Source organism: Salmo trutta, chromosome 25, assembly GCF_901001165.1.
Source record: "Salmo trutta chromosome 25, fSalTru1.1, whole genome shotgun sequence".
Classification (NCBI taxonomy): domain Eukaryota; kingdom Metazoa; phylum Chordata; class Actinopteri; order Salmoniformes; family Salmonidae; genus Salmo; species Salmo trutta.
In genome coordinates, this window is record NC_042981.1 from 2442292 (window position 1) to 2456153 (window position 13862).

At 40.4% G+C, this 13862-nt stretch overlaps 1 protein-coding gene across 1 annotated transcript in view; it reads left to right on the forward strand.

Annotated features, from left to right (window-relative positions):
• The window catches only part of dctn1b (dynactin 1b), a gene marked incomplete in the record, with an annotated part of 103850 nt that extends 95091 nt beyond the window's left edge, over positions 1-8759 (forward strand). The window contains 1 exon segment of the mRNA XM_029712617.1: positions 8383-8759. Coding sequence (XP_029568477.1) covers positions 8383-8520 — 138 coding nt within the window.
• Between the last annotated feature and the right edge of the window lie 5103 nt (positions 8760-13862).

The window sequence follows — 13862 nt, forward strand, 5'->3', positions numbered from 1 at the left end:
TTAGGCCAGGCATATAGCCACTATGCTGTGATAATGTATTAGGCCAGGCATATAGCCATTATGCTGTGATAATGTATTAGACCAGGCATATAGCCACTATGCTGTGATAATGTATTAGACCAGGCATTTAGCCAATATGATAATGTATTAGACCAGGCATATAGCCACTATGCTGTGACCAGGCATATAGCCACTATGCTGTGATAATGTATTAGGCCAGGCATATAGTCAATATGCTGTGATAATGTATTAGACCAGGCATATAGCCACTATGCTGTGATAATGTATTAGGGCAGGCATATAGTCAATATGCTGTGATAATGTATTAGACCAGGCATATAGCCACTATGCTGTGATAATGTATAAGGCCAGGCATATAGTCAATATGCTGTGATAATGTATAAGGCCAGGCATATAGCCATTATGATGTGATAATGTATTAGACCAGGCATATAGCCATTATGCTGTGATAATGTATAAGGCCAGGCATGTAGCCACTATGCTGTGATAATGTATAAGGCCAGGCATATAGCCACTATGCTGTGATAATGTATAAGGCCAGGCATATAGCCAATATGCTGTGATAATGTATCAGACCAGGCATATAGCCACTATGCTGTGATAATGTATAAGGCCAGGCATATAGTCAATATGCTGTGATAATGTATAAGGCCAGGCATATAGCCATTATGCTGTGATAATGTATTAGACCAGGCATATAGCCATTATGCTGTGATAATGTATAAGGCCAGGCATGTAGCCACTATGCTGTGATAATGTATTAGACCAGGCATATAGCCACTATGCTGTGATAATGTATTAGGGCAGGCATATAGTCAATATGCTGTGATAATGTATTAGACCAGGCATATAGCCACTATGCTGTGATAATGTATAAGGCCAGGCATATAGTCAATATGCTGTGATAATGTATAAGGCCAGGCATATAGCCATTATGCTGTGATAATGTATTAGACCAGGCATATAGCCACTATGCTGTGATAATGTATAAGGCCAGGCATATAGTCAATATGCTGTGATAATGTATAAGGCCAGGCATATAGCCATTATGCTGTGATAATGTATTAGACCAGGCATATAGCCATTATGCTGTGATAATGTATAAGGCCAGGCATGTAGCCACTATGCTGTCATAATGTATAAGGCCAGGCATATAGCCACTATGCTGTGATAATGTATAAGGCCAGGCATATAGCCAATATGCTGTGATAATGTATCAGACCAGGCATATAGCCATTATGCTGTGATAATGTATACGGCCAGACATATAGCCATTATGCTGTGATAATGTATAAGGCCAGGCATATAGTCAATATGCTGTGATAATGTATATAGCCATTATGCTGTGATAATGTATAAGGCCAGGCATATAGTCAAGATGCTGTGATAATGTATAAGGCCAGGCATATAGTCAATATGCTGTGATAATGTATATAGCCATTATGCTGTGATAATGTATAAGGCCAGGCATATAGTCAATATGCTGTGATAATGTATTAGGCCAGGCATATAGTCAATATGCTGTGATAATGTATATAGTCATTATGCTGTGATAATGTATAGGGCCACTATGCTGTGATAATGTATAAGGCCAGGCATATAGCCATTATTCTGTGATAATGTATTAGACCAGGCATATAGCCATTATGCTGTGATAATGTATATAGTCATTATTCTGTGATAATGTATATAGCCATTATGCTGTGATAATGTATATAGCCACTATGCTGTGATAATGTATATAGTCAATATGCTGTGATAATGTATATAGCCACTATGCTGTGATAATGTATATAGTCAATATGCGGCGATAATGTATATAGCCACTATGCTGTGATAATGTTTAAGGCCAGGCATATAGCCACTATGCTGTGATAATGTATAAGGCCATTATGCTGTGATAATGTATAAGGTGATTATGCTGTGATAATGTATAAGGCCATTATGCTGTGATAATGTATAAGGCCACTATGCTGTGATAATGTATAAGGCCATTATGCTGTGATAATGTATAAGGCCACCATTCTGTGATAAAGTATAAGTCATTATGCTGTGATAATGTATAAGGCCTCTATGCTGTGATAATGTATAACGTCACTATGCAGTGATAATGTATATAGCCATTATGCTGTGATAATGTATAAGGCCACTATGCTGTGATAATGTATATAGTCATTATGCTGTGATAATGTATAAGGCCAGGCATATAGCCATTATGCTGTGATAATGTATAAGGCCAGGCATATAGCCACTATGCTGTGATAATGTATATAGTCAATATGCTGTGATAATGTATAAGGCCAATATGCTGTGATAATGTATTAGGCCAGGCATATAGTCAATATGCTGTGATAATGTATTAGGCCAGGCATATAGCCACTATGCTGTGATAATGTATATAACCCCTATGCTGTGATAATGTATTAGGCAAGGCATATAGTCAATATGCTGTGATAATGTATTAGACTAGCATATCGCCAATATGATCATGTAATGGCCAGGCATATAGCCAATATGCTGTGATAATGTATTAGACCAGGCATATAGTCAATGTGCTGTGTTAATGTATTAGGCCAGGCATATCGCCACTATGCTGTGATAATGTATTAGACGAGGCATATAGCCAATATGATAATGTATTAGGCCAGGCATTTAGCCAATATGCTGTGATAATGTATTAGACCAGTCATATAGCCAATATGCTGTGATAATGTATTAGACCAGTTATATCGCCAATATGATAATGTAATGGCCAGGCATATAGCCAATATGCTGTGATAATGTATTAGACCAGGCATTTAGCCAATATGATAATGTATTAGACCAGGCATATAGCCACTATGCTGTGACCAGGCATATAGCCACTATGCTGTGACCAGGCATATAGCCACTTTGCTGTGATAATGTATTAGGCCAGGCATATAGCCATTATGCTGTGATAATGTATTAGACCAGGCATATAGCCACTATGCTGTGATAATGTATTAGACCAGGCATTTAGCCAATATGATAATGTATTAGACCAGGCATATAGCCACTATGCTGTGACCAGGCATATAGCCACTATGCTGTGATAATGTATTAGGCCAGGCATATAGTCAATATGCTGTGATAATGTATTAGACCAGGCATATAGTCAATATGCTGTGATAATGTATTAGGCCAGGCATATAGTCAATATGCTGTGATAATGTATTAGACCAGGCATATAGCCAATATGCTGTGATAATGTATTAGACCAGGCATATAGCCAATATGATCATGTATTAGGCCAGGCATATAGCCACTATGCTGTGATAATGTATTAGGCCAGGCATATAGCCATTATGCTGTGATAATGTATTAGACCAGGCATATAGCCACTATGCTGTGATAATGTATTAGGCCAGGCATATAGTCAATATGCTGTGATAATGTATTAGACCAGGCATATAGCCACTATGCCCTGATAATGTATTACGCCAGGCATATAGTCAATATGCTGTGATAATGTATTAGGCCAGGCATATAGTCAATATTCTGTGATAATGTATTAGGCCAGGCATATAGACAATATTCTGTGATAATGTATTAGGCCAGGCATATAGTCAATATGCTGTGATAATGTATTAGACCAGGCATATAGTCAATATGCTGTGATAATGTATTAGACCAGGCATATCGCCAATATGATAATGTAATGGCCAGGCATATAGCCAATATGCTGTGATAATGTATTAGACCAGGCATATAGTCAATATGATAATGTATTAGATCAGGCATATCGCCACTATGCTGTGATAATGTATTAGACCAGGCATATAGCCAATATGATAATGTATTAGATCAGGCATATAGCCAATATGCTGTGATAATGTATTAGACCAGGCATTTAGCCAATATGATAATGTATTAGACCAGGCATATAGCCACTATGCTGTGACCAGGCATATAGCCACTATGCTGTGACCAGGCATATAGCCACTTTGCTGTGATAATGTATTAGGCCAGGCATATAGCCACTTTGCTGTGATAATGTATTAGACCAGGCATATAGTCAATATGCTGTGATAATGTATTAGGCCAGGCATATAGTCAATATGCTGTGATAATGTATTAGACCAGGCATATAGCCAATATGCTGTGATAATGTATTAGACCAGGCATATAGCCAATATGATCATGTATTAGGCCAGGCATATAGCCACTATGCTGTGATAATGTATTAGGCCAGGCATATAGCCATTATGCTGTGATAATGTATTAGACCAGGCATATAGCCACTATGCTGTGATAATGTATTAGGCCAGGCATATAGTCAATATTCTGTGATAATGTATTAGGCCAGGCATATAGACAATATTCTGTGATAATGTATTAGGCCAGGCATATAGTCAATATGCTGTGATAATGTATTAGACCAGGCATATAGTCAATATGCTGTGATAATGTATTAGACCAGGCATATCGCCAATATGATAATATAATGGCCAGGCATATAGCCAATATGCTGTGATAATGTATTAGACCAGGCATATAGCCACTATGCTGTGATAATGTATTAGACCAGGCATTTAGCCAATATGATAATGTATTAGACCAGGCATATAGCCACTATGCTGTGACCAGGCATATAGCCACTATGCTGTGATAATGTATTAGGCCAGGCATATAGTCAATATGCTGTGATAATGTATTAGACCAGGCATATAGCCAATATGCTGTGATAATGTATTAGGCCAGGATATAATCAATATGCTGTGATAATGTATTAGACCAGGCATATAGCCACTATGCTGTGATAATGTATTAGACCAGGCATATAGCCAATATGATAATGTATTAGGCTTGGCATATAGCCAATATGCTGTGATAATGTATTAGACCAGTCATATAGCCACTATGCTGTGACCAGGCATATAGCCAATATGCTGTGATAATGTATTAGACCTGTCATATAGCCAATATGCTGTGATAATGTATTAGGCCATGCATATAGCGACTATGCTGTGATAATGTATTAGACCAGGCATATAGCCATTATGCTGTGATAATGTATTAGACCATGCATATAGTCAATATGCTGTGATAATGTATTAGGCCAGGCATATAGTCAATATGCTGTGATAATGTATTAGACCAGGCATATAGCCAATATGCTGTGATAATGTATTAGACCAGGCATATAGCCAATATGATCATGTATTAGGCTTGGCATATAGCCAATATGCTGTGATAATGTATTAGACCAGTCATATAGCCACTATGCTGTGACCAGGCATATAGCCAATATGCTGTGATAATGTATTAGACCTGTCATATAGCCAATATGCTGTGATAATGTATTAGGCCATGCATATAGCGACTATGCTGTGATAATGTATTAGACCAGGCATATAGCCATTATGCTGTGATAATGTATTAGACCATGCATATAGCCACTATGCTGTGACCAGGCATATAGCCAATATGCTGTGATAATGTATTAGACCTGTCATATAGCTAATATGCTGTGATAATGTATTAGGCCAGGCATATAGCCATTATACTGTGATAATGTATAAGGCCATTATGCTGTGATAATGTATAAGGCCAGGCATATAGCCACTATGCTGTGATAATGTATAAGGCCAGGCATATAGCCATTATGCTGTGATAATGTATAAGGCCAGGCATATAGCCATTATGCTGTGATAATGTATAAGGCCATTATGCTGTGATAATGTATAAGGCCAGGCATATAGTCAATATGCTGTGATAATGTATTAGACCAGGCATATAGCTATTATGCTGTGATAATGTAAAGGCCATTATGCTGTGATAATGTATAAGGCCAGGCATATAGCCATTATGCTGTGATAATGTATAAGGCCAGGCATATAGCCATTATGCTGTGATAATGGATAAGGCCAGGCATATAGCCATTATGCTGTGATAATGTATATAGTCATTATTCTGTGATAATGTATAAGGCCACTATGCTGTGATAATGTATATAGCCACTATGCTGTGATAATGTATATAGTCAATATGCTGTGATAATGTATATAGCCACTATGCTGTGATAATGTATATAGTCAATATGCTGTGATAATGTATATAGCCACTATGCTGTGATAATGTATAAGGCCAGGCATATAGCCACTATGCTGTGATAATGTATAAGGCCATTATGCTGTGATAATGTATAAGGCCATTATGCTGTGATAATGTATAAGGCCATTATGCTGTGATAATGTATAAGGCCATTATGCTGTGATAATGTATAAGGCCACTATGCTGTGATAATGTATAAGTCCACTATGCTGTGATAATGTATAAGGCCACTATGCTGTGATAATGTATAAGGCCATTATGCTGTGATAATGTATAAGGCCACTATGCTGTGATAATGTATAAGGCCAGGCATATAGTCAATATGCTGTGATAATGTATTAGACCAGGCATATAACCATTAGGCTGTGATAATGTATAAGGCCATTATGCTGTGATAATGTATAAGGCCAGGCATATAGCCATTATGCTGTGATAATGTATAAGGCCACTATGCTGTGATAATGTATATATACATTATGCTGTGATAATGTATAAGGCCACTATGCTGTGATAATGTATAAGGCCATTATGCTGTGATAATGTATAAGGCCACTATTCTGTGATAATGTATAAGTCATTATGCTTTGATAATGTCTAAGGCCACTATGCTGTGATAATGTATAAGGCCACTATGCAGTGATAATGTATATAGCCATTATGCTGTGATAATGTATAAGGCCATAATGCTGTGATAATGTATATAGTCATTATGCTGTGATAATGTATAAGGCCAGGCATATAGCCATTATGCTGTGATAATGTATAAGGCCACTATGCTGTGATAATGTATAAGGCCACTATGCTGTGATAATGTATAAGGCCATTATGCTGTGATAATGTATAAGGCCACTATTCTGTGATAATGTATAAGTCATTATGCTTTGATAATGTCTAAGGCCACTATGCTGTGATAATGTATAAGGCCACTATGCAGTGATAATGTATATAGCCATTATGCTGTGATAATGTATAAGGCCATAATGCTGTGATAATGTATATAGTCATTATGCTGTGATAATGTATAAGGCCAGGCATATAGCCATTATGCTGTGATAATGTATAAGGCCAGGCATATAGCCACTATGCTGTGATAATGTATATAGTCAATATGCTGTGATAATGTATAAGGCCACTATGCTGTGATAATGTATAAGGCCACTATGCTGTGATAATGTATAAGGCCACTATGCTGTGATAATGTATAAGGCCAGGCATATAGCCATTATGCTGTGATAATGTATAAGGCCATTATGCTGTGATAATGTATAAGGCCATTATGCTGTGATAATGTATAAGGCCATTATGCTGTGATAATGTATAAGGCCATTATGCTGTGATAATGTATAAGGCCAGGCATATAGCCATTATGCTGTGATAATGTATAAGGCCATTATGCTGTGATAATGTATATAGTCATTATGCTGTGATAATGTATAAGGCCTACTGCACAAACCTCATTCCTACACAACTGGTTTTATAAAGTTGATGTTCGATTATTTATTTTTTTAACACGAATTCAAAAATGTAATGTAAAATCTCAACTTGCTTTTTCAATGCGAAAGTGATCTTGACTCAGAAAAGGTTGGTGACCGCTGTATGTAGGAAATACCCAACTCAGGTGACCTTGAGTGTCCACCCCAGAGATTGAAAGGTTGGGAGTTCAATACCTGGCCAAGTCATACCAAAGACTGTACAAATGAGACCTGATGAGTCTCTGCTTGGCACTCGGCATTAAGGAGATTAGATTGGAGGTAAGGCCCCGTGATAGACTAGTGTCCTGTCCAGGGGGTGTCCTGTACATCAAGCTGTCTCACTACAGAAACAGGAGAAGAGGGGGGGACATGGTGCTGGTTGGGGAAGGGGACAGGTCTATAACTAGTGTCTGTCTGTCTACAGGTCCAGGAGGAGAAGAGGGGACATGGTGCTGGTGGCGAAGGGGACAGGTCTATAACAAGTGTCTGTCTGTCTACAGAAACAGGAGAAGAGGGGGGGACATGGTGCTGGTTGGGGAAGGGGACAGGTCTATAACTAGTGTCTGTCTGTCTACAGTAACAGGAGAAGAGGGGGGGACATGGTGCTGGTGGGGGAAGGGGACAGGTCTATAACTAGTGTCTGTCTGTCTACAGTAACAGGAGGAGAAGAGGGGGGGACATGGTGCTGGTTGGGGAAGGGGACAGGTCTATAACTAGTGTCTGTCTGTCTACAGGTCCAGGAGGAGAAGAGGGGGGGACATGGTGCTGGTGGGGGAAGGGGACAGGTCTATAACTAGTGTCTGTCTGTCTACAGGTCCAGGAGGAGAAGAGGGGTGACATGGTGCTGGTGGGGAAGGTGATGATGCCTTGTTCCCGTGGTCAGGAGCAAGTCCACCGTCTCATCCTATCACAGCCTCAGCTCCAAAGAGTGCACCGCCTCCTGCTGACATAGGCTCCACCTTCAACCTGCCCCGTCGCTCCGCCTCCCCATCTGTGTGTCTGGGAGGGGATGTTTTTATAGGCCAAAGCATTGGGCGTGTGTTCGTATACGGAGACAGTGCTTGACTTGGGTCGTGAGCTCACTGAACTGAGAGCCAGTACCTTCATTTGTTCTATTGCCTGAGGTCCATTCTGCCCTTTTTTATTGCGTAGTTCTGGCACCTGAATATAAAACGGTAGCAGGACCCAAAATAAATAAATAAAAACCAGCGCCAAGTCAAGCACTGTTCGTACGTACAGTTAAGAGTCCTAATACGCTCACTTCCTCTGTAGATCATTTGGTAGAGCATAGCCCCTGTAGTGGCAGCATAGCCCCTGTAATGGCAGCATAGCCCCTGTAGTGGCAGCATAGCCCCTGTAATGGCAGCATAGCCCCTGTAATGGCAGCATAGCCCCTGTAATGGCAGCATAGCCCCTGTAATGGCAGCATAGCCCCTGTAATGGCAGCATAGCCCCTGCAATGGCAGCATAGCCCCTGTAATGGCAGCATAGCCCCTGTAATGGCAGCATAGTGGGTTTGATTCCGGAGACCACCTATACACAAAAATGTATTCACGCATGACTGTAAGACACTTTGGATAAAAAGCGTCTGCCCAAATTATATTATATGTAAACACACACTATTAACCACTGTCTGTTGAGGGTGATGCTGCCTGCTACCCATCTATCTGTCTGTTGAGGGTGATGCTGCCTGCTACCCATCTGTCTGTCTGTTGAGGGTGATGCTGCCTGCTACCCATCTGTCTGTCTGTTGAGGGTGATGCTGCCTGCTACCCATCTGTCTGTCTGTTGAGGATGATGCTGCCTGCTACCCATCTGTCTGTCTGTTGAGGGTGATGCTGCCTGCTACCCATCTGTCTGTCTGTTGAGGGTGATGCTGCCTGCTACCCATCTGTCTGTCTGTCTGTTGAGGGTGATGCTGCCTGCTACCCATCTGTCTGTCTGTTGAGGGTGGTGCTGCTTGCTACCCATCTGTCTGTCTGTTGAGGGTGATGCTGCCTGCTACCCATCTGTCTGTCTGTTCAGGGTGATGCTGCCTGCTACCCATCTGTCTGTCTGTCTGTTGAGGGTGATGCTGCCTGCTACCCATCTGTCTGTCTGTTCAGGGTGATGCTGCCTGCTACCCATCTGTCTGTCTGTTGAGGGTGATGCTGCCTGCTACCCATCTGTCTGTCTGTTGAGGGCGATGCTGCCTGCTACCCATCTGTCTGTCTGCTGAGGGTGATGCTGCCTGCTACCCATCTGTCTGTCTGTTGAGGTTGATGCTGCCTGCTACCCATCTGTCTGTCTGTTGAGGGCGATGCTGCCTGCTACCCATCTGTCTGTCTGTCTGTTGAGGATGATGCTGCCTGCTACCCATCTGTCTGTCTGTTGAGGGTGATGCTGCCTGCTACCCATCTGTCTGTCTGTTGAGGATGATGCTGCCTGCTACCCATCTTACAGTCTCATCTTTTAATTATGACATTTAAATAAGATGGTCTTTGCACATTAGGCCCTATTTAGACTTGACATAAGTTGACTTTTAACATGGATTTAAGTCAACAAATATTTGTACTTAAGTCCATGTTTTATATCCATGTTAAAGTCTATTTATCTCAAGTCAGAATCAGACCCATTCTAATTTCCAGGTTTGAACATTAATGTATAAGTGATGGAGTTACAACGACAGAGCTATTTTCCCTCCGTTGTCCCGTAGCTCATGACATTGTGCTTGTGTAGAACGGTGTTGTTGTACGTGTAACTTATTCCTTACTCTTAACTATCTACAGCAAAAGGGTGTCAAACTCGTCCCCAGCGGCCCGTATTCGGTCTTCACTGAGAGCCGCAGTCGTCCCCCCCCCCCCAGAATTACAAAATAATAATAATTCAAAACAACCTTTGACACATGATCTAAACGGAGAGAAAACTATATCTTGAGTTGTCAGATTGCTGTGTATTAGTTGGGATTATTCTACTGCAGTTTAATTTACATTTCAACAGGGATTACGGAGTAAAAACACATTCATTTGAAGGGATTTTACGAAACATGGATGAAATGTTTTATTTTTACGGGTTGTAGCTTAATTTATTGCATATTTATTGCACATATTAAAATGCCAGTAAATTGTAACGGTCGCCTTGTTACCTGATTGGTTGTAATCTGTTTTAAGTAGTTAATATATAGCGATGTGTATTACAGGTGAGACTCTTGCTGTGTAGAATGACTCCTGGTCATCATAACCTTCATTAAACTACTGACTGGTCACGTCACATGCCTCATAAGTTACTGTCTACAAAACAACATCTTGGCCATAGAGGCTTTGTTTTTTTTCTCCCTCTGCTATGAAGTGTCATACTGGTATCATAAAAGCTTTCTCATGTCTGCTATGAAGTGTCGTACTGGTATCATAAAGGCTTTCTCATGTCTGCTATGAAGTGTCATACCGGTATCGTAAAGGCTTTCTCATGTCTGCTATGAAGTGTCGTACTGGTATCATAAAGTCTCATCTCTGCTATGAAGTGTCATACTGGTTCATAAAGGCTTTCTAGTTTTAATAACCTCAAGTTATATTGCCATTATTTTCATGGCATCGTTGGCTTTCCTTACATTATCATTGGAGAGATAATATATTAACATGGTATTCATTATCATTTTATGCATTAGTGATTTATAGACAATGTACCTTTGTGCAGCCTGTTGCTAGCATATAATGTATCTCTGTGCAGCCTGTTGCTAGCATATAATGTATCTCTGTGCAGCCTGTTGCTAGCATATAATGTATCTCTGTGGAGCCTGTTGCTAGCATATAATCTATGCTCCCTGTAACATCTTCAAGTGTACTATATAAAAAAAAAACAGCAAAATCTGATAGTAACAATACACAAATATACCGTAAGGTGGCGTAGGCAGTCCATACCATTATTACCAATCTACTACAACCCTGTCGCTGGCCAATCCACTACAACCCTGTCGCTGGCCAATCTACTACAACCCTGTCGCTGGCCAATCCACTACAACCCTGTCGCTGGCCAATCTACTACAACCCTGTCGCTGGCCAATCCACTACAACCCTGTCGCTGGCCAATCCACTACAACCCTGTCGCTGGCCAATCCACTACAACCCTGTCGCTGGCCTCTATCATTGTGCTCTATGCCCCAAAAGGTATTTCAAATCAAATAAAATGTTATTGGTCACATACACATATTTAGCGGATGTTATTGCGGGTGTAGTGAAATGCTTGTAACCTTTATTTGTGTGCGACTGATGGAATTTTCCAGGGCCCTGTGTCTCCACTGTAACCCAGAGTCCTGTGTCTCCACTGTAACCCAGAGCCCTGTGTCTCCACTGTAACCCAGAGCAAAATTACGGTAACTTTCCCCAAATTCCCAGGTTTTCCAGAAATCCCGATTCCAGAAATCCCGATTGGAAGATTCACGGTATGTGACAGAAATAAGCAGGAAATCCAGGAATCCTCAAACCGTGATTTCTGGAAAACCTGAGAATTTGGGGAAAGTCACCAGAATTACACCACTGTAATGTAACAGCTCTAATCACTATTACTGCACTGTAACCATCTGAACAATAAAGAAGTTGTAGGAGAAGGAATGCCATGCTGTCTGTCTGTCTGTCGATGTTCGTCAGTCTGTAGTAAGCCTATCCGCAGTCGTATCTGGACTATCATTAAATGTGAAGACTGTATATTATCAAATCAATTCTCTAGGTTTAATTATTATGTGATTAATAAACTAATCATGTAAACATGAATTCACTAGGAAGTCGGGGGCACCACGGGAAAATGTTTAGAGTTATAATTTCCCAAACATAACTTCAGATATTTACATATCTGATCAATTATGTCTTCCATTAATGATTATGAATTGTTACCGCATCAGTTCTCATTACTGAACTTCGCAAACCCTTGGACATCTGCACAAATCCTAGTTTCCATAACGAATCAGCAACATACAAATTGGCTTAATTATTTATTTACTAACTAACTAAATAATCACAAAGAATTACATAACAAACGGTAGATATTTGGGTTACTAACATGATACAAAGAAAAAGTCCCTAGCGGACGAAGCCGATATGACGGCTTGGTAGACAAAGGAAAGGGGTGGGGAAAGAGCGGGAAAGACAAAATGGATTCACTATCTATAGACTCTATATCTATTCACTACACACAGTGGATAATGGTACTCATGGATATGCTAGTACTTTGCACATGAACGGCTGCTCATTCTGAAAGATATTGCAATGTACATATTTACGCTTGGATGTTGTTGTCTCTCCGTTGAAAACACTCGATCGTCCTGTAAAGTTCATCAGAGTCTCCGGTTAACTTTCCTCCGAAGTCACAATGTATTTCGTGGTTGTAGGTGGTTAGTATGGATACTTCAGAGTATCATTTGGAAATGTTCCCATAGAAATAGATGCTTCGGCGGTTGTCGGTATTCTCGTTCTAGGTTTACGTCATTTGTAGCTGCAGACTGGTAATTTGTGTCGTCTAGAATTTGCTCCATCTGTACTGAATCGATAGTGTCAGAGTTGAACCATTTCCAGCCGTGTAGTCAAAACTACAGCTCTACGGTCTCCGTAGCCTATAGAATTGTAGCCATTCCAACGTGGGGACTCTGTCCCAGCGTTCTCTGATTTAATGTATATTTTGTAGAATGGTGTTTTATACTCTGTGGAAAAAGGGGCGGTTCTATGACGCCTAATGAGATGTCTGGGCTCACGGGGGCGTGGCCACTGACTAGTTCATCTTTATATGAAAATCCCATACTCTCATTTAGAAGGTTAATAATCATATTACATCTTTTCACAGATAGTTTCATGTTTAATCACATACGTTTCACAATATACACTTTAAGAGATACAGTTAAATACAGTTACACTTTAAGAGATACAGTTAAATACAGTTACACTTTAAGAGATACAGTTATGTTGTGTTTCCTGTACTTCATTAGTTCACCAAATGAAACACACTCGTTGTAACTGTCCCTGACCATTCTCCCATTTTGGGGATTAGGAGTTTGGCAAGTCTTTCTTTGTTCTCTCTCTCCCTCAGTACTGCATGTGCAAAGCGGGAGAGGGTCCCTTCCAGAAATGTACGACCTGTCGTTACGTCATAAAACTGTGGAGAGAGGGGGGGGGGGGTGCCTATGATACTCCCCCAAGGACAGTCATGACATCGCTGTAGAAGAAGGATTCTGTCTGTCTGTCTGTAGTAAGTCTATCCGCTGTAGGAGAAGGATGCTGTCTGTCTGTTGTTAATGTCTGTTAGTGTTTTAGCGTTTACGCTAAAACACTG